Consider the following 20,839-nt stretch of genomic DNA (forward strand, 5'->3'; position numbering starts at 1 on the left):
TGCATCAGTTAACAAGCAATTACAGAGAACAGAAAACCAATATAAAAACAGGCTACTGACGAACAACACTTCAGAGGAGTATTATTTTAATACTTACAAAAACTGACAAGAACTGAGAACAATACACTATTTACAGAATCACATTTACTGCCTCATTACACAAAGCCTCCTGAGGGTCATGCTGGAGTTAGTATGTCCTGGAGGATGAGGTGTGTCCGGTCTCCATCGGTCAGCTGACCAGCAGTCCCTCTTTACTGGACAGATGCTGGCGGTGGATGTGGTCCTGCTCCAGCTCCTCGTGACTCGGGTGCCACAGCCGGGACAGAATCCTCTCCATGTTCAGAGCGTACATGCTGTGAGACGGCATCACCCTGCGCTGGACCTGCCCCACACACACACACACACACACACACACATCAGCGTCAGACCACCGGAATCACTCTCATAACCTATAATAACATCTTCTCTGGGAAACAGTGCTACAGCCGGATTGTGTGTTCTGTGTCAGAACTTCTGTTTTTGTTTTGGTCTGGCCGGTGTGACTCCGCCCACTCTCAGTTACCCAATAGGATTTCGACAGTTTGTAGGAAACATGCAGCCATGGAAGCAGCAAACACAGCGGGTCAGAGATCACAGATTCTACTCGACCTGTAAACCCCAGCATCCATCTGACTAGAGGACTATTAAAATGCAGATAAATCAGCTCGTCAGGTGTAAATCTCATTGACTTCCATTCTACATTGTGCTGGTTACCGCTTGTATGTCCTCAAAAGCCCAGTACACGTCGCTAGACTCGTGTGGAGATGCTTGTGAGACTGCATGTCTGGACATATCTTCAGAGTATGCGATCACAAACTACAGGCATTACCAGTAAAACTAACACATGTAAAACACTGGATCGCTCCTGAACGGTGTCGAGACAGTGACGTGTGATCGCTCCTACTGGTTGTCACTCGCAGAATTAGCTGTTCATTTGCTTAAAATGAAACTTAATTGGTCACATGACTTACTAAAAAACAAAACAAAAAAAAAACTATACAGACATACATATTTTTTTTTTTAAAGAAATTATAAAACAAAAAATGTAAATATTTTAATTTCCCCCGATCATTAACTGAGCCCGCTGAGCAGACAGTGTTCCTGCACACACACCTGCAGCGCCTCCAGCAGGTCGAACACACTGATGGGGGTCAGCGGCGGCGGGACACGGTCAGAGGAACACGCCAGCAGGAGCGCTGCCCGCTGCTCTGCATCATCTGGACACAGCGGAGGAGGAGGCCCGGCAGGAAGTGATGCGCTCGGAGGAGGACTACAACACACCAGACAGACACAACATTACTGATACTCAGAGTGATGCGGTCCCACACTAAACCCCGAGAGGAACGAGACGTGCCATTCAGTGATGCTGTGGTACGCCGGCAGACTGTTCTTCAGGTACGGCCGCGGCGTCACGTCACTGCCAAACGCGTACGGGAAGTGACCGTCCCGCAGACGATAGGCTTTCCTCCGCGAGACCAGAGCGCTCAGGATATCCTTCAGATGCACCTACAACACAAGAAACACAGCAGGGGTTAATCATCTGCACACCCTGGGAACCATTCACATGAGAGGGGGGGGGGGGGGTGATCTGAGAACACTGACAGTCATGTGATCTGTAGTTCAGTGATCTCTGACCTACATACTCACACACTCTCTCTCACACACACACACACACTCTCTCTCACACACACACACACACACACACTCTTAGGGCTGGGTACCGAACTTCGATGCCTTTATGGTATTGAATGAAAAACTTTGATACTATGAGAATCAAAAAATTATTTATCTTTCGGTGCCAAAGTTCGGTTCCAAAAGCCAAGCGGACGGATTTTTTTTCTTCATTTTTTTTTTTGCCAAGCAGCTGTGTCTGTGTGAGCTTGTAGCATATGTGCGTGTAAGGACCTAAATTCACCGTGATTGGCTGTCCACCACCACGTGACGGAGAGCATTTCTGAAGATACTCGCAGTCACACAACACAACACAACACAACACACTTTTTCTCAAAAGGTTTCCGTTTTACAATGACAAAGAGGTCTAAAGTGTGGCTACACTTTATAAAAGTGGATGCCGAGTCAGCAAAGTGCAACATATGCGATAAGAGTATTGCAACCAAAGCCGGTGTTAATGAAGCATTTGTTTGGATGAGTGTTTTGCCCTCCCTCCCTGTTTAGTTTGGTCTACTCCATTGTGTATCTTGAAACACGCCCCCTTTCACATCGTCTAAAAAAACAGAAAGAGAGAGACAGATTTATCCAGTAGAGTACAGCGAATTTCTCTGAGCAGCAGGCCACTGTATACGTTCACTTAAAACATATCTGACTGTGTTTACGAGAATACTTGCAGAGACAATCATTTTTATATAATTGTGTGTGTGTGTGTTCATTCAGAAGTTACGAAACGCGAAAGATGAATTCATTCTCTGTACACACATTGTCTGAAATGCTTCTCGCAGCGCGTGCTTTGAATGAGTGAGCGCAAGCTCCGAACGTGCATGAATTGTTTAAAACGCTTGAATCAGCAATATTTAGAAACAAGTGCGAGCAGCATTTCAGAAACGTTGCAAATGTTGTGTGACTTGAACTGTAAAGCACATGAAGCTGTCGTTTGAGTTTATAAACTTCTATTTCATGCCTGATTCGTATGGATCTGATAACTGAATGCAAAGTGTGAGTTCTAGAGGAATGTTTGTGTCTTGATGAGCATGTATCCCTCTAGGAGTCGCTAAATGAACAGCTGCTGGTCTTTTTTTTTCTTTTCTTTTTTCAACGGAGGATCAGTTGCCCTATTGGTTAAAATCCCCAAACTGTTTACTTAAATATTAAATTAATAAATGACATCAAAACAGGGGTGTTTGCGTTATGATGTGGTGGGCTGCTGTGGGCCAGAAAGTCCAGGGCCACTTTTTGGTCCCAGTCCGCCCCTGAATGGTGCACCCCTATCCAAAAAGCACAACCAGTTGTATTAATAATGTTATCCTGAGCGTGAAGTGTTACCAGAATTTGTTTTAATTAAGCTGAAAAATAAAAGTTTTGTGTTTAATGTATTTGTGCTGATGTTGAAATGGATTTTAAAACATATGGTATCGAAAAAAGTATCGTTAGGAACCGGTATCGAAACTGGCACCGGATCTAATGATTTTGAACAATACCCAGCCCTACACACACTCTCTCACACACACACACACACACACACACACCTCCAGAGCGCAGAACATGGTGCTGACGGCGTCCTCGCTCACGTTGTCGAGGCCCATCTCGAAGGCGGTGACCATCATGCGCGCCTCCATCTGTCCTCTGGTGGGCAGCAGCAGTGTGTGAGCGCTCAGCCTCAGCTCCTCGTCCTCCAGCGCTGCTTCTCGAGGACTGAAGGCCTGCGCCGCCTGCAGGGGGTTCTGCGGCTGGAAGCGGTGCTGCACACACACACACACACACACACATTTCTTCTGAGGCAGTGAAAGGTTTATTAGCAGGGTTTATGACAGCATATTTAAGACCAAGAAAATGAAAGGAATTAATGGAATTGAACAGTTTCAACAGTCTTTAAAAGTGAACGTCTTTCTATCAGCAACACTTCAAACTTTAAAAATACATCTTTGAACTCGTCTCTGTTACTTTAACATATCTTATTAGAAGAAGCTTAAGCTTTGAATCGCTCTGCTAGAAGCCACTATCTTCTGATCACATTGCGATGAAGAGATGCTGAATTTACTCAAGCAGCACAAGGAAAGAGTTTATGATTACAACAAACAAATATCTGTCAATGGAGTCAGGAAAATCTACTTAATTCAAAGGTCAAACAGGTTCTCCTTCACTGGCAGGTATTGGTTCTGTTAGTATGATCTGGTGAACAATCATGAGCAGACAGAGCTTACATCGAACTTCTGCCGAACAGAGGGAAACTTCTTTTTGCCTCGGTTGGGTTTGCCAGGTTTGGATGTGGATCCACTGTTCCACTGCAGCGAGCTGGGGCCCTCTGACACACACACACACACACACACACGTCAACAACAGCTAACACTGTACGCCCATCAGATCAGAGAGTGTGTGAGTACCTGACGTGGACACGATGATCTGGCAGCGGGTGAGGATGGCCAGCAGGAAGTCATTGTGGACATGAACTGTGGAGGAAACAAGTGAGCGGTCAGTGAGAGATGCACACTACACACAGCAGGACGCACACTACACAGGGATGTTACCGGTGTCCTGAGCCAGCAGACGCCGCGCCTCCAGGTCGAACTCCTCTTTGCTGATCTTCTGCTTGAACCAGAGTTTGAGATTGGCCCAGTAACTGAGGAAGAGGAGGAGAAGATGATGAAGATGAGCTGCACAGAGAATACGGGCTTCATTCTGTTTCTGACATTACCAGCGAAACTAGTGAACTAAACACGGTTAGTTAACGGTAACGTTACATGAAACACCAATCATCGTGAGATCTCAGAAATCTACACTGAAAGCGCAGTCTTTATCTCTCTGCACGCTTAGAAGCAAACACTATAATAAACTCCTCTGCAGCGTCTGAAGAAGCAAAACAGAAGTGTGTTTGTGAAGCTAAGAGCAGCTAGCAACATCAGTTCTCACACACAGACGAGTTAGTATCGAGCAGAGATCATACTATCATAACAGACACTCACTGTTTGACATTGTCTCCGACAGCATCGGTTAAGTTCTTCTTTGCTATCTCCAGTTCACTAGCGTGAGCCGCCATAGCGACGCCGGAAGCTGCGATGACGCGTCGCGTTCTTCTTCCGCTTCCTTTAGTTTGGCGGGTTCAGTGCACACCGCTGCCTGCTTCCGTTCTTCTCATGTAAAACGTTTATTTCCTATCTTTAGTTGACGTTTCTAAATAATAAATAAATAAAAAGTAGATCTTCCTTTACGAAGTTGAACAATGGTTTTGCTACAAATAAATCAAGAAAACATGGTTTCTTTATTTAAACGTTGATAATAACAAATTAACAATAGTTTACTTGTAGTAAAGCTAATCAATACACCAAGAAAACATGGTTACTATACTTTTACTACAATAAAAACGTTTAATTTTTTTAAGGGTTTAACAATACATTTCCTTACAGTTTGATACCACTCTAAATCATTTCATATCTTCCCTAAAATCCCACACAGTTTATTAGTGCTTTACATTTTGATCCCAGACACGTGCGTCTTCAAAAAGTCTTTTAAAGAGTGCCTCATCTGGAGAGCATCTACTGTCTACAAGTCAAGTCACCTTTATTTATATAGCGCTTTAAACAAATCAGATTGCGTCGAAGCAACTGAACAACATTCATTAGGAAAACAGTGTGTCAATAATGCAGAATGATAGTTAAAGGCAGTTCATCATTGAATTCAGTGATGTCATCATCTGGCTCGGGATACCTCCTTGGACTGGATGATGGATCCAATGCTTCCTCTTTTCTTTACTCTTTTGAAGAAGAGCCACAAATTCACGGTTTCTGTGCCTGACAAATTTTTAGGATGGTGAATAAAAAAATAAAAAAACACATAGGAAAATCTCTGACTCCGTGTGCAAGAACCTTTAGAGAGCGTTTTCAGTGTGGTGCAGTAAACTCTGGTCCTCACTCCAACACAGAAGGTGGAGATAGTACACCTTAAAGTCAGATCTGCTTTTTTTAAATAATTTAACAATTTACTCCAGGAGCCACACTGAAATCCTGAAATGAATCATATAGGGCCTTAAAGATGTTGATAACAGAAATGTTTAAGAACCAAAATCTAAAATGATATTAAGATATCTTTAATTAATAACCTTGCAAAACCTCAACGAGCTTCCACCTCTGTGTAAAAATATCATGATGCCTCCATCTTTCTAAAGTAATTTTAACCATGCAGTCTGCATTTACAAACAACAGTGAAAACATGAAGAGCTCAGTGTATTCTAGCGTGGGACGGTGAAGGATGAGCTTCATCTCTGCTAGGTGTTCCTCGCTCGACTGGAAGTGGTATGATGGGAAAGTGAAGTGTTGATGAACAGCAGCATCAGACAAGAAGCTGAAGATCAAGTGAAGTCACAGAGCGGCTCAGTGAGTGTTAACATCAGCAGCGCTCCAGAGATCCAGACTTCACTGGCCTTCATATCAGCTCAGAAACTGTGCAGGAGCTTCACGGAAAGGGTCTTCACTTCACCAGACACAAGCTTCATATGGAGTGTGTAATAAACAGAGACTGGACTCTGGAGCAGTGGAAACCTGTTCTGTGTGTGAATGAAGGTGACCAGCATCACATTACAGTCCTGTCGCAGATAACACAGATCTTCATCAAATCTACAGCCTTAGAATGAATCAATAAAACATACACCTTAATCTGTCTGTACTCTTTATTTTTCAGATTATGCCAGTGATGGAATCAGATGAAGTACATGAACAGACATTCAATAGCACTAACTTAAAACACAAGAGTCTTCCTCGTTTCTGTTTCAGAGATGGTGTGTGTGTGTGTGTGTGTGTGAGAGAGAGAGTGTGTGTGTTGTAACACTGGTGGCTCAGTTCTGTTCAGATGAGTTTATGAGAGTCCAGCGGTCCACAGAACAACTCAATCATTAAACATCCTCAACATCACATCCTCTCCTTCACAACTACTGTCAGCACTTTATATAAACACAGCATCATGACACGAAGAAGAAAAGCCTCAGAGCTGTAAGACTGGAGTCAGAGTTCATCTGCGCTCATACTGACCCTCAAACACAAGAAACTAAAGACATCGCTCATTTACTCATTTACATGCACAACTTTTCATATTTATATAGGAAGTATAAAGTTTTCGCGGTAGAAAATGACGGCATATGCAATATTAATTTGCAAGTAAAAAACTAAAAATACTAAATATATAGATATCTAAAATGCAATGACATTATAAAGACGTTTTTTGGATTTATGTCATCAGTAGTTGGATACATTACATATAAAATACTACAAATAATTTAAAAAGCATTACTGTTCACACACACAAGTATGTTGAGCTGTATTTCCAACAAGAATAATTCCTTTGGAGTCTGTATCCGTACTCACACTTTCAATGCAGAAATATACAAACACTGTACACGCTGGTTATCAGAGGCTTAGTCATCAGTCGCTCGTTCATCACATCCTCTGAGAGCCGATCATGACTTTAGAGACGAAGTTGACGATGGCGCTGGCGGGCTGCTCGGGGTCGTGCTCCGCGAACACATGACACACGTTCTCCAAACCACTGCCCGCTTTCCTCGCCACGAACCCGAAGATCCTGAAGCAGGAGGAGGTGGTTTAACAAAGGCCTGTATTATCAACACTTAGCTTCAGTCTGTTCTTTAAAAAAAACATTAAACTTAAGTCTGTGCTCCATAGAGTTACATCCATTTGAGTTGGAAATGTCATGTTCTGTTCAAGTCTATGCTGTAAAAGTGGTTAGCAGGTAATACATGGATTACGAATACTGCATAAATACAATTTAGTTCCATGAAACCCTCTAAAAATACAACGTTTAAAAAACATTCTAAAACTAAAACATAGTATATTCATATAATTGAAATGTTAAAACCTGGGAATATTTGACCCCAGGAGGAGTGTCAGAGTTAACCCTTTCTTCTGTTAAACTGGTAAATAAAGTCCTGTGATAAGAGTGAACTGAACTGAACTCACTTGGCTGAGCTGCAGCCGTCTCGCTTCCATCTGTGAAGGAACAGAGGAACAATCAAAACCATTACAGAAGATTAATGAGCTGACAGGAAGTGCTGGAGCAGATGAACTCACTTCCTGTCCTGCGGGTCCAGGGCACAGAATATGACTGTGTTAGCGGCGTAGTGTCTTCTGAAGAACAGTCTGTGTGAGACAGTGTGTGTGTGTGTTAGTCTCATCTGCTTCACAAACATGGACAAGCTCATGATATTTATTTCATACTTAAGTACGAAGTAAAATTAAGTATGTTAGTGGACTTTTAATCAATGATTTTATTCAGTAACTTTCCCTAAAGTATAATATGTTTCACAGCCCTGCATTCAGAGAAAGGGTTCAGTTCCCCGTGAACTCATGAAGGGATCAGATGTGTATCTGTCGCAGGCCTCACTTTCTCTGGTTGTCGGTGAGCGTGATTCCCTGCGAGGACACTTTGAAGTGCACTACGGTGGAGGACGGGAGCGAGTGGACGCTCAGGACCTCATCGGTGGCCTTCTGCACCGCCTGAAACCCCGTCAGAGACTCCATCTCCACCGAACCCAGGAACCACACGTTACAGGCTGAGAAACAGGGGATTGTGAGATCATGAGATGAATCACAGACTGATCACGGCTCAGGAATCACTAGTGCACGCACCTGCTCCCTGTTTGAGGAGCTCTGCTGCAGAGTTGGTGATGGACTGTGAGGATGTGCTGACAGAGTCCTCTAGAGGATCTGAGGAGAAGTTTGAGACAGTCAAATACAGGAACACCAGTCAAATATTATCACAATTTAAAATATCAGCTGCTTTCTGTGTGAATCTGTGTTAAAGTGTAATGTATTTCTGCGATGTGCAGCTGTATTTTCAGCATCATTCCTCCAGTCTTCAGTGTCACATGATGTGATTATTTACTGCTCAAGAAACGTTTCTGATTATTATCAATGTTAAAAACAGTTGTACTGCACAATATTAATGTTATTTACGCTTCATTATCACTCAACAGAACTGATTTTTGGTAGTTGCACATTAGTTGAACAGTAAGAGATGAACACCTCTGTCAGGGATGATGAGTTTACAGGGAAGAGCCAGAGGAGTGATGGAGTGCTGACAGACCAGAGCGCTCAGACTGCCTGAAACACACACACACACACACACACACACAGTATGAGTGAGCGGTTCACACAGCAGCAGAGTCAGTCACAGGTCTGATGAACTTACCAAAGTAGGGTTCGTTAGGGCATCCCTTGAGCCGGACGCCCCGCGACGAGCACTCGATCAGAAAGTGCCTCACCAGCTCACTGGACAGGTCCACTCCTGTCACACACACACACACACACACACACACACACACACACACACACACACACACACACACACACACATCAACAATGCCTTCTATAACACTGATCACTATCCACCCTGAGCTCAGGTTTCAGAAGCCTCCTCACTTTCTTCTGGAGGAATTACAGCAGACACAATAACAGAGTTTGGTTTCACACACGTATCTGGAGTTTGTCATTACAGCTTATGCCTCCATCAGCACAGTGCTGCTATAAAAACAAGTGTGCTTAACCGTGCTGAATGTGCTTTTGTAGTGTGCTTCAAATCTGACATGTATATTTAAAAAAATTGTACTTGAAGATAATATTAATACATATATATATATATATATATATATATATATATATATATATATATATATATTTTAAGAAGTAAATTTATTTGGATGTTTTGATTAACACACTAAAGCTCATGTAAAGCACTTATTTTAACTGTAGTGTTATTTGATATTACATTTACAGTTAATATATTTAAAATTAATTAGACTGCAACTTCATTATTATTAAAAACACTTTTTTTTTAAATGACACATTTTTTAATTGAAATGACTGTTTATTTTTGTCAGAGTGTTCAGCGGATGTGCTTCTGATGTCCACCAGAGGGCGCTGTGTTAGTTGAGCACATGGCTGGTTTGTAACTGGAGCATGTGTTCTCCTGTCTGTGGTCTGACTCTGTCCTTCTCGTTACCTCATTGTTTCAGTTGCTTCACCTGTGTCTCCCTCGTCACCGTCCTTGATTGTTTCTCTACTTATTCTCCTTGTGTCTGTAGTCCTGTACTGGTCTGTTGTTTATATGTTAGATGTCATTGTGATATGTGTTATCAACCTGTATTGCTATACCTGCCTTGATTTGCTGTGTGGTGCCTTGTTTGTGCCTTCCTGTTTGTGATTGCTTTGGTTTCATTTTTTACCATTAATAAAAGCCCATTGTCCAGCCCTCACTTCATCTTTCTTTCCTAAGCAGGGAAAGCTTTTTTTTGTGTGTGTGTGTGTGAGTATCTGCTTTATAACAGCAGTATCTTGAGATGATCACACATGATGGGTTTCACATGTGAACTGTATGTCAGCGCTGGTCATGTCGAGGACAGTCCTGTGCTCTTCTCACCTCTCCTGCTCTGCAGTGCTGATGCTGGTGGTGTGGTCACTTTCATGGCCAGACCATACGCGCCTCTGAAGGAGTGACTGTCCCGGACGATGAACGAGCCGGGCTCTTTGTCCTTCAGCACAGTGATAGCTGCATGAGAAGAGAGAAGACATTTACATTTAACCATTAACAGACGCCTTTACCCAAAGCGACAACAAGAGAACAACAACAGTATACAAGTGTCATGACAGGTCTCAGTTAGTCTAGCACAGAAACTGTAGCTATGTTTTTTGGTCCAAGAATAGGATAGACAAGAAAAGGTAAGTGCCAGTATTAGTTGGTCAAGTGCTGGCGAAAGAGATGAGTCTTTAGATGTTTTTTTTTGAAAATGAATAAAGACTCAGCTGTACGAATTGAGATTGGGAGGTCCATTAGAATGATTATGAAGTTCTTTGGGATGGCACCACAAGGTATGCTGCGCGCCCGGGGAGCAGTTGGGGGTTCAATGCCTTGCTCAAGGGCAGCTCAGTCGTGGTATTGAAGGTGGAGAGAGAACTGTATATTCACTCCCCCCACCCACAATTCCTGCCAGCCTCGAGACTCGAACTCACAACCCTTTGATTATGAGTCCGATACTCTAACCACTAGGCCACAACTTCCCCACAGTGAGTTTAGGTATGTTGGTGCCATGCCAGTGGTCGTCTTGTAGGCAAGCATCAGTACTTTGAATTTGATGCGAGCAGCTGCTGGTGGCCAGTGTAACCTGATGAGGAGAGGAGTAACATGAGATTTTTTGGCTCATTGAAGACAACCCTCGCTGCTGCATTCTGGATCATTTGCAGAGGCTTGACAGTACATGCAGGAAGAGCCAGGAGAGCATTACAATAGTCCAGTCTGGAGAGAACAAGAGCTTGGACAAGAAGTTGGGTGGCTTGCTCTGACAGGAAGAGTCTAATCTTCCTAATGTTGTATAAGGCAAACCTGCAGGACCGGGTCGTTGTAGCAATGTGGTCAGTGAAGCTTAACTGATGATCCATCACAACTCCTAGGTCTCTGTCTGTCCTCGAAGGAGTAACGGTTGACGAGCTCAGCTGTATAGAGAAGTTGTGATGAAGCAATGGGTAAGCTTCATAAGGTTAAGCTGAAGGTGATGGTCATTCATCCAACTAGAAATGTCACTCAGACAGTCTGAAATGCGAGCAGCTACCGTCGGGTCATCAGGCTGGAATGAGAAGTAGAGTTGGGTGTCATCAGCGTAGCAGTGATAAGAAAAGCCATGCTTCTGAATGACAGATCCTAAAGATGTCATGTAGATGGAGAAGAGAAGTGGTCCAAGTACTGAGCCTTGAGGAACCCCAGTAGCAAGGTGGTGTGACTTAGAAACATCACCCCTCCAAGACACACTGAAGGATCTGTCAGAGAGGTAGGACTTAACCCACAGGAGAGCAGTTCCAGAGATTCCCATCTTTCTGAGGGTGGACAGGAGAATCTAGTGATTAACAGTGTCAAAAGCAGCAGACAGGTCCAGTGAGATGAGTACAGAGGATTTTGAAGCTGCTCTTGCTAGTCGCAGGGCTTCAGTAACCGAGAGCAGAGCAGTCTCAGTTGAGTGGCCACTTCTGAAGCCTGATTGGTTGCTGTCCAGGAGGTTGTTCTGTCCAAGGAACATAGAAAGCTGGTTGAACACAACTTGCTCAAGTGTCTTTGCAATGAATGGAAGAAGGGATACCGGTCTGTAGTTTTCAAGAAGCGCTGGATTTAGAGATGGTTTCTTGAGCAGTGGGCTTACCCGAGACTGCTTGAATGCTGAGGGAAATGTTCCAGAGTGAAGAGAGGAGTTGAAAACATGAGTAAGTGAAGGTATGACTGAAGAAGAGATCGCTTGAACGAGGTGAGTTGGAATCGGATCAAGTGGACAAGTAGTAGGATGATTGGACAGGATTAGTTTGGAAACGTTTGTCTCTGAGAGTGGACAGGAGGAGGAGAGAGAGAAGAGAAAAGGTCAAACACAGCTCGAATCATCAGGCATCAAGCGATCAGACCCGTACCTTGGTCCCGTGCGATGTCTGGCTTGTACCAGTATTTCGAGGTGTCCTGGACAAACTTGACCGTCAGCTGTTTGCTGGACAGCAGGTCCGATGAGGTGTTGTTTGCTTTGCTCTGCAGCTCCGGCAGGACGCTGGGGAAGGGGATGCTCAGGGAGCTCCCACTGTGAGGACTGGAGAAACCACTGGGAGACGCTGAACCCTGCGAGTGCTCGCCATCTGATGCCAGCAGGACGTTCTGCTGGTAATCCAGTCCCTCCAGCGTCGGGCCGAGGCTGAACTTCTCCTCAAAGGTTTGCTGCAGGACTCTGGCTCTCGGGCCGCTGAGAGGAGAGCTGTGGGCGTTCGGAGCGGGCAGAGATGGGACAGAGGACGGGACCGAGGACGGGGCGAAGCTCCCACAGTCTGCAGACCTGCTCAACAACAAACAACACACTACTGTCATCATTTACAACCCAAAAAACCTCACATCACTTTCACATCATATTTAATCAGAATCAAAATCATTCACAATCTGATCTGACAAGCTCATGAAATGCATTTTTAGATTAGTTAACATGTTTCGTGAGGTGCAGTGATAATCTTTGCACTCATTTTCAACTAAAAACAGAAAACTCATTCATTTACACTACAATGATGTGTTGGGGGCCTGAAACACAAACTTTGAAAACAATATAAATTACAGTAAACTACAAACATGTGTATTTGTGAAACCGTGACATGCATATCACGTGTTCTGTCTGTAGGTACGCACGTGGGTGAGTAGTGTTTCTTTACAAAGTGATATACAAATTATGACATTTCTATGGGTAGTTTTTTTTCCTCCAAAACAACAATGATGCCTTTGTCTAGTAGCAATTTAGTACTATTTATTGTTTGTTGTAGTGTAATTTTTGATGAATCACTTATGGTTTTAATATAGGCAACATAACAATGAATATTAAAGAGCCACACAGATGGGAAAACAAAAATGACCTGTATTACAGTGTATGATGTAGCTGTCCATCAGTGAAAACAATGTGTAAAGTAATTAAACCAAAAAGTAAACGATTTATAAAGTTATTGGCTTCTAAAGTAAGGAGTCGACTCTGAATCGCTGAAACGAATCGTTATAGATTTCAAATCTTTTGCCCATCTCTATGTACGTCACTAGGAACACTTTGCATAATAATCTCCGCCTACCGTCTTGGGAGAAACTGACCTCTGACCTGCATCCCCCCCCCCACACACAGACGCTCTGGTTGGTGTGAGAGCATCATGTCGAGGAGACAGTGTGTTTTTAATTGTAGAGGCAAGTTTTGTTGTTTCACAACATTTCACTGATGACTGCTTTTCTAATCTCGGTGAGTACAGCGGGATTTTCAAAGCGTTTGGCCATAAAAGAGGGTTCATTACAACCTTTATTTAGACCAACAAGCATCTCCGAATCACAACGCCAAGTATGATTATGAAGTTATGTGTTTGTTTTCTCCCGAGCGTCTTATCAGTATGTGTGCTGTCTGCAGCCTGTCTGCGCTGATCGTCATGTACAAACACGTCATTAAAATGAAGTGTAACTCCGTGAATACTCAACGAAGAGACATGAGAGAGATATCTATAGAAAGCTTGACATGTCTTCTTTAAAACTAAACAAGTGCTGCCGAAAACAGATATCCTGTGATAAAGTCATGTCTCCCTTCGTTATATGTGACCACGCCCCCGCGCTGAACGCTATTCAGATTCAAACTGAAGCGCGGCTTGAATACACCCACACAGAAGAAAAGCAGCGAGACTGTTCAATTTTTTATTTTACTGTTTGCTTCACGATGAGAGGAATAAGACATAATTCACCCCAAACAGATGCTAACGCATAGTTTACCGTGGGGGTGTGTGCGGAACAACCAATCAAACCTGACTATGTCAGTTGACCAATCAGAACACAGTATGCTATCGAAAGGTTGGGTTTAAGGAAACTGAATCTTTTGAACAGCTTCGCGCAAACCGTTTGGGGATCTCTGAGAATTCAGGTAATTTTAAAATGATATTTTAACAAAATGACAATGTTTTTTAACCTTGGATGGATTTAAACCTAATGTACAGGACTTATAAACAGTAATAGGATGCTTAGAATTTTCATCTTACTGGCTCTTTAAAATATTCATATTCATACACAATAAGTAAGATTTGATCAATGATATTTTAACCAGTGAGATTTAAGAAACATGATAATCTTACAATGTTTGCAATTTTGTTATCAATTCATGATGACATGTACCTCTCAAACTTTTTTTTTTACCTTAAAGAGCAGGTCATATGATATTTTAAAGTGTCCTAATATTGGAGTTGGAGTCCCCTACATCATCTAAATGCATCTAAGTTCAGAAAACCTTGTGATGTTCTCAGAATACACATGCAATATTTGATTCAAAGCGATTCGTTCAAAGCCGTTCTGAGCATGAGGTTTCTAAACCCCTCCCTTCCATGAGCCTACTCTGCTCCGATTCGTCTACTGGCCAAGTCTGTTGTGATTGGTGACAAATGTCACAAACTGCAAATTACATATTTTGCGAAAAGCCAAATGACCTGCTTCTTAAAGTCTTTTAAGAGTTCTGCCAACTTATTTACAAATAGTTAAGTTCCTCAGTGAGCTACTACTGTAACAAAGTTGACACAGTTATTGAAATGAACTGAATCAACACTGAACTGATCTGAACAATGAATCTATTGTCCCCAGTAGAGCTACTTTACAGCTGAAACTGAGTTTGGTTCATTATTGATTGATTTTACAACATTAGCACTGTTGACATGATCTGTACTGTATAAAGTGCTGTAGAAGTAAATATTACTTGACTGCTGTCACTAGCAATAACTAGCTAAATTGGAATTAGGTTAGTAGGACCTTTTAAATTTTATTTAACTAAAATGAAACCTTGCAGATGCAACATGTAAACATTTAATTTTGAAGTAGTAATCCAATATATTAATCGTAGCATATGAACAGAGTATGAGACCAGAGTATCCAGTGACCCTGAGAACAGCCAGTGTGGACCAGAGCAGACAGGTCAGGACTTCATCTGGGGAAATCTGTCTTCAGCCTGTGTTTCTGCTAAACCTGGCCCCGTGTCTCATGAATACTGCTCTCTGTGTTGTTCTGAATGAATGAATGCAGCTGTACCGGTCAGAGAAGGCAGTGACTCCAGCGGCGTATGGTCTGTGATGCTGGAAACCCTCATCTGAAGCTCCCATGAATCCTGCAGTCTCTCTCATTTCTGAAAGAACAACATGAACACGACACTCTCACTACTACTAAATATTGTGGAAACATAATATTCAGTAAAGTTGCTTTGTAATGATTTGTATTGTAAAAAGCGCTATACAAATAAACTTGAATTGAATTGAACTCTCACTTCTGCATACATTCACATGACAGATAATGACTGTGAGGCGTGTGAACACTGAAACCACAGCCGCTCAATCTGTCTGTCACTCATTCATCAAAATCTGCTCAGCCAATGAGGTGAGTCTGGGGGTGGAGCTAATCTGGCACACAGGCTGTGTTTGGGAAGATTGTTTGAAATGTGTGGACTTACATTTGGTGACACACTTCACATTTTCACACAATTTAATCCAGTTTAATTAATTGTTAAATAAGCGTTTCTATGGCAACTAATCCAAAACTTTCACATTACAAGAAATGTTTTTATTTTCTGTTCTCAAGTTTCATCTTGCTGTGTTTTTCAGCACATTTAGTGTTCTGTCAAGACCTGATGTCAGGTTAAAGCATCTGAGTAAACTGGGCTTCGTGTCTCTTTTGTCTCAAGTTGCTCTGGATAAAAACATCTGCTAAATGCATGCATTTAATTGTCACATAAACAAGTGACTTGGGAGAAGAGAGAGAGGCGGAGGTGCCGAGGACTATACCTTTACTGCGGTGGCTCTGGACATCTTCTACTTGCCTGTCCGGTAAAGGAGTAAGCCTGGTTGAATATACTATCGGGTGGGATCTCCGCCGGGAAGTCCTCTACATCATAAGCTCTCCTTCCGGTGAAACTGAGGTGGGCCAACAACACTCACACCTGTCACAGCCTTCTGGATTCAGGAGCCGAAGGTAACTTCATAGACACTACCCTGACATCACCTAAGACTTTCGATCACTCCCCTTTCACATCAGATTATAGTCAGCGCACTCAATGGCCAGGAACTGCCTCACATCACCCACACTACAGGACCCATAACTCTCCTCACCGAAACCCTTCCCCTCCTCCTCATGGACTCCCCTGTTGTACCCATGGGCGGAGTGTCAATTGGGACGATCGGGACTTTTCCCGGTCAGCCGGTCGGTTGATGAATTTTCATGATCGACCCATTATAAATTATTCATAACGGACGTGAGAGTGGCCGGAGTGGGAGCGGGAGCGCGGCGGTCGGCACTGTATTTCTCAGTCATACTTACCCCCCTGCACACTCATCTCATCTCCCCCGTCATATTCTTCATACAGAACTTTCATGGTCACAAAAAAACAAACCAAAAACGAGTATTTAATTCATTTGTTTGTTCTTAAATTAACATAGAATGGAGTAAAACCTCCTGGGAATGGGGAATTCGTTTACCCAATGAACCGATTGCAGGTCAAGTCTGTTTACAGAAATGTAGGGAGATAATGACCGCCCCCTGCCCCCTCGTCTAATGGCATGACCCAAAAATGGCACACGCCAGACTAGAGAGAGAGAGAAAGAAAGCACGCAAATTCTAGAAAAACAAAAATGGACAGTCAGGAAGGATTAGTGTGGTTGCATAACATTTAACGATACCCCCATGGAAGGCAAGAAGAGAAAGGACAAAGGAGGGGCCGAAAAGGCTAGAATGAGGGAGAAGCGGATGCTGGAGGAGAATGCATCAAAGTGCTCAAAAATTACGGATTTATTCCGAAATCAGGCGTCAACAGGTGAATTGACAGAAAAAATATTATCTATGAATGTGTAACACATTTACAAGTGATAGTTTACACTTTAGATTAGGGGATGCAGAAAGTGTTGTAAATGATTTATTTTATGCGGAATGAGCCAGCGCGAAGGACGTCTATATTCCAATTGGTTGCTGGCGTTTTGCCGCTGAACCGCGTCATAGCTCATTATTACCATAAAGTTGAGCCACTTTCAACTCTCGGATATACGCTCTGGTTACTCAAAACGCAACGTCAAGGAATTTGACGCTCCTTGCAGCTGAGAGAAGCCAGCTTCCATTGAAAATGAATGACTTCTGGTAACTTTGGAAGCTCAAGTTAGCGGCGGTGTGAACGCCTCTCACGTGGCGTTGTCAGGGTAGCAGTTTCACTGGATCTAAACAAATCACTCTAACCATAGACCACATCTTAATATATTTAAAATAATTTTGCAAGGGTTATGACGTTAGTAGTATATATTTTTTAGCATTTTTTTTTTTTTGACCACAGAGGGCCGGTGGTTTACGAAATTTCTCGATAGATTTTTTTTGGTCCTACTCCGCCCCTGGTTGTACCCATCATGTTGGGTCACCCCTGGCTGGTCCAACACAACCCACGAGTGGATTGGGGTTCCAACATCATCACCTGGTGGAGTGAACGTTGTCATGAGTCTTGTCTGGTTTCTGCTTGTCCTGCTGCATCTGTTTCTGTCTTTCAGGAGGAGACTACGGTTTTGTCAAACGTGCCTGCAGAGTACCTGGACCTGAAGGAAGTGTTCAGTAAGTCCCGTGCTGCTTCTCTCCCTCCGCATCGTCCCTATGACTGTGCCATAGAGTAAGTTCCAGGTAAGTCTCCGCCTAAAGGCAAACTTTACTCTCTTTCCATTCCGAAGAGGGAGGCCATGGAGAAATATATTTCTGATTCTCTGGCATCAAGGTTCATCCGCCCTTCCTCTTATCCTTTGCAGCTGATGTCTTCAGTATTTGAGAGGTTACAGGGAGCATCCGTCTTCACAAAACTCTATTTATGCAACACTTATCATTTGGTCTGCATTAGGAAAGGGGATGAGTGGAAAACCGCCTTTAAAACACCTAGAGGGCACTTTGAATACATGGTGATGCCATTCGGGCTCTCCAACTCGCCAGGGGTTTTCCAAGCACTCGTGAATGGCGTGTTGAGAGATATGGTAGATCAGTTCATATATGTTTACCTGGATGACATGCTGATTTTTTCTTTGTCTCTCCAGGAACATGTGCAACACGTCAGACGAGTGCTCAAGAGATTACTAGAGAATGGGCTTTTTGTCATTATGACGTAATTATGACATTGGTAACAGAGAGTTGTTGGCTGTCAAATTAGCATTGGAGGAGTTGCGTCATTGGTTGGAGGGGTCAGGGGTACCTTTCATCGCCTGGACCGATCAGAAGAACCCAGAATATATCAGAACTGCCAAAAGACTCAACTCCAGGTTCCAGTACTTGGTGGACTGGGAGGGTTACAGAGGAGTTGGGTACCTGCTAGGGACATACTGGATCACTCCCTGATTGATGATTACAATCGACAGGTAGGGTCATCTGGGAACTTCAGGAGGTATTCCTAGATGGGCGGGTACTGTCACGGTTGATAAACCGTGGCCTCGGGTTTTGCACTATGTGGGTGTAGAGTGTCTGTGTGTCTCGCGTCAGCACTGATTGTTTCATGTGGGCGTCTATGTTAATTGTTCATTATCACCAGCTGCTACTCATTACCCGATCCCTACTTATTGCCCTGTCTTTCTTCTTGTGTTTATCAGAGTGTTGTATGCTGTCCAGGTGTTGTGTCCTGATCTCTCGTTCCCGTTTCATGTATTCTTCTCATCGCTGGATTGTCTTCGTCCTCAGAACCCCATCCACTCCTCACCTTCCAATGACTTCACGCATCACCTTCACAGCTCTCTCACCACAGTTCCTGTGTAATGCACTCCTGCTGCCTACTCACCACTACGCCCCTGGATCACCATTGAACATTGTCACTCCCCGGATCGCTACCAGACCTACAGCACTCACCCCGCCTCCTGTCTCCTTGTTATTTTTTTGTCTGACTAATCTTTAAATATCTTCTTTAACTCGCACTTGCTTCCTCCCCTCCTTCCAGTTGTTACAACAAGTAAACACACAGTATAGATGCCACTTGCAAGTGTAACAACTATATCAAGATTGTTCGATAAAAAAGGTTAGCATAAAGATGTCAGAAGTGAGTGAATGGAGTGATTTACCGTGTTCAGCTCTACAAGATCCAAATGAAGGAGACAGAGTCTGTCTGAACGGTGAATAACCCATCATGCTCTTCACTGGAGACAGAGATCAACACACACACACACACACACACACACACATAGACACAGCAGGTGAAGTGTGGTTGTGTGCAGATACTCATGAAGAATCTTTACATCATTTAAACCTGAATACTGATAATACTCTTGATTCATGGCTGAAGTGTTAAACTTAACCAAAATACTAAACAATTACTGAACTGCTCGACAAGGATGGGCTCAACTGGTGTCCTTGTGTGTGTGTGTGTGTGTGTGTGTGTTACCGTAAGGAGTGTGTGGTGAGATGGGGAAGGCTGGTGTTAAGGGCATCACATCACTTCCTGTGTCCAGTGAACTGTGAGAGGAGTACTGCACACCGTCTGCTCTGAACACCGCTGCATGCTGCACACACACACACACACACACACACACACACACACACACACACACACACAGTCACTGGAGAGAACTAGCAACACTCTAAAAGCTGGAATAAAGTTTTTATTGATTGTGTCTGTGTGTGCAGTGAATAAGAAGTGTTTGGTGACAGTGTGTGTGTGTGTGTGTCACCTGTGTGTGTGGTACAGCAGGGGTCAGTGTGTTTCCATCTGTAGTGATCAGGTTCAGTGTCCAGGCCGGTTCTCCTCGTGCTCCAGAGAGGTCTGTCTTTGGGCTCGTTATGAATCTGTTCTCTGATGAGACAAGAACACGCACACACACACACGCATACACACACACACACACACACACACACACACACAGATCAGTCTCACTGCACACTGTGCTCCTCACATCACTGAACCAGAGACAGACCTGTATTCTACACCGTATCATAGATTCCTGCTCCATGTTGGGGAAGTTATTTTTAAAAGTAATGCATTATGTTACATTATGTCACTGTTCTGTCAGGATGTATTATTACTGCAGGAAAGCTCTGTCATTATTTGAGGAGTGCTGGTGTAAGCTGATCTCACCCCTCTGTTGAGTCCCGTCTGTCTGTGGGCTTCCGCTGCTGTCTGCTCCGCCGGCTCGGCTGGACGAGCTGGGTTTGGTGGAAATGGGCACGAAGGTGGGGTCCAGGTCCAGGATGAGCTGGTTGAGCTGATGGATGGAGTTATCGATGTCCAGTGTCAGAGAGCTGAACTCCTCGTCCTGTTTCTTGTCTGTGTTTTGGCTTTGAGAGATCATGGGACTCGATGGACAGCTGTTCTGCACTGAAACACCAGACACCAACATATAACAGTTTTTAGTTTTATTGTTAGCTTTATATTTAGTATTAAAAAGTTTTATTCAGTGCATTAAGCCCATTCAAATTATTTTTCATTTCTAGTAATGAAACACTGACTAACAAAATGTTTTATTTTTATCTTAAAATAAAAATGTTTCTTTAATATTATTGCTAATTTATGTTTTGTTTATTGGGAAATTAAAGTATAAAAAGGCAAAATATTGTTATATAACCTGCATTAAGT

At 43.2% G+C, this 20,839-nt stretch overlaps 2 protein-coding genes across 4 annotated transcripts in view; both read right to left on the bottom strand.

Moving 5' to 3' along the window:
• Positions 1–69: 69 nt before the first annotated feature.
• tada1 (transcriptional adaptor 1) lies at positions 70–4,837 on the bottom strand. Its single transcript, XM_052609566.1, has 8 exons — positions 4,674–4,837; positions 4,239–4,330; positions 4,095–4,160; positions 3,915–4,015; positions 3,240–3,452; positions 1,394–1,545; positions 1,153–1,309; positions 70–382 (listed from the first exon to the last, which is right to left on the bottom strand). Exons 1-8 carry the CDS (start codon positions 4,745–4,747, stop codon positions 230–232), a joined length of 1,008 nt encoding a protein of 335 aa, XP_052465526.1. The 5' UTR covers positions 4,748–4,837; the 3' UTR covers positions 70–229.
• Positions 4,838–6,355: 1,518 nt separating this feature from the next.
• The window catches only part of LOC128022022 (tensin-3), a 38,308-nt gene continuing 23,824 nt past the window's right edge, over positions 6,356–20,839 (bottom strand). For 2 of the 3 annotated variants that reach the window (XM_052609223.1, XM_052609232.1), the window contains 14 exons: positions 20,342–20,581; positions 19,938–20,059; positions 19,652–19,769; positions 19,332–19,406; positions 15,310–15,403; positions 12,159–12,568; positions 10,132–10,260; positions 8,905–9,000; positions 8,739–8,816; positions 8,343–8,420; positions 8,098–8,266; positions 7,785–7,853; positions 7,674–7,703; positions 6,356–7,278 (listed from right to left, as the gene is read on the bottom strand). In XM_052609223.1, the coding sequence (XP_052465183.1) occupies positions 7,137–7,278; positions 7,674–7,703; positions 7,785–7,853; positions 8,098–8,266; positions 8,343–8,420; positions 8,739–8,816; positions 8,905–9,000; positions 10,132–10,260; positions 12,159–12,568; positions 15,310–15,403; positions 19,332–19,406; positions 19,652–19,769; positions 19,938–20,059; positions 20,342–20,581 (1,850 nt within the window). In that variant the 3' untranslated portion in view covers positions 6,356–7,136. Of the gene's footprint in view, positions 7,279–7,673; positions 7,704–7,784; positions 7,854–8,097; positions 8,267–8,342; positions 8,598–8,738; positions 8,817–8,904; positions 9,001–10,131; positions 10,261–12,158; positions 12,569–15,309; positions 15,404–19,331; positions 19,407–19,651; positions 19,770–19,937; positions 20,060–20,341; positions 20,582–20,839 lie in introns of those variants that run through there. The other variant, XM_052609238.1, reaches the window with a different exon arrangement.

This window comes from Carassius gibelio, chromosome A2, assembly GCF_023724105.1.
Source record: "Carassius gibelio isolate Cgi1373 ecotype wild population from Czech Republic chromosome A2, carGib1.2-hapl.c, whole genome shotgun sequence".
NCBI lineage: Eukaryota > Metazoa > Chordata > Actinopteri > Cypriniformes > Cyprinidae > Carassius > Carassius gibelio.

Coding starts and splice junctions, on each gene's coding strand:
- tada1 (XM_052609566.1), bottom strand. CDS start 4,747: ATGGCGGCTCACGCTAGTGAACTGGAGATAGCAAAGAAGAACTTAACC. Junction 3,453..3,914: donor CTGTTCGGCAGAAGTTCGAT/GTAAGCTCTGTC, acceptor GTGTGTGTGCAG/CACCGCTTCCAGCCGCAGAA. Junction 1,310..1,393: donor TACCACAGCATCACTGAATG/GCACGTCTCGTT, acceptor GGTGTGTTGTAG/TCCTCCTCCGAGCGCATCAC.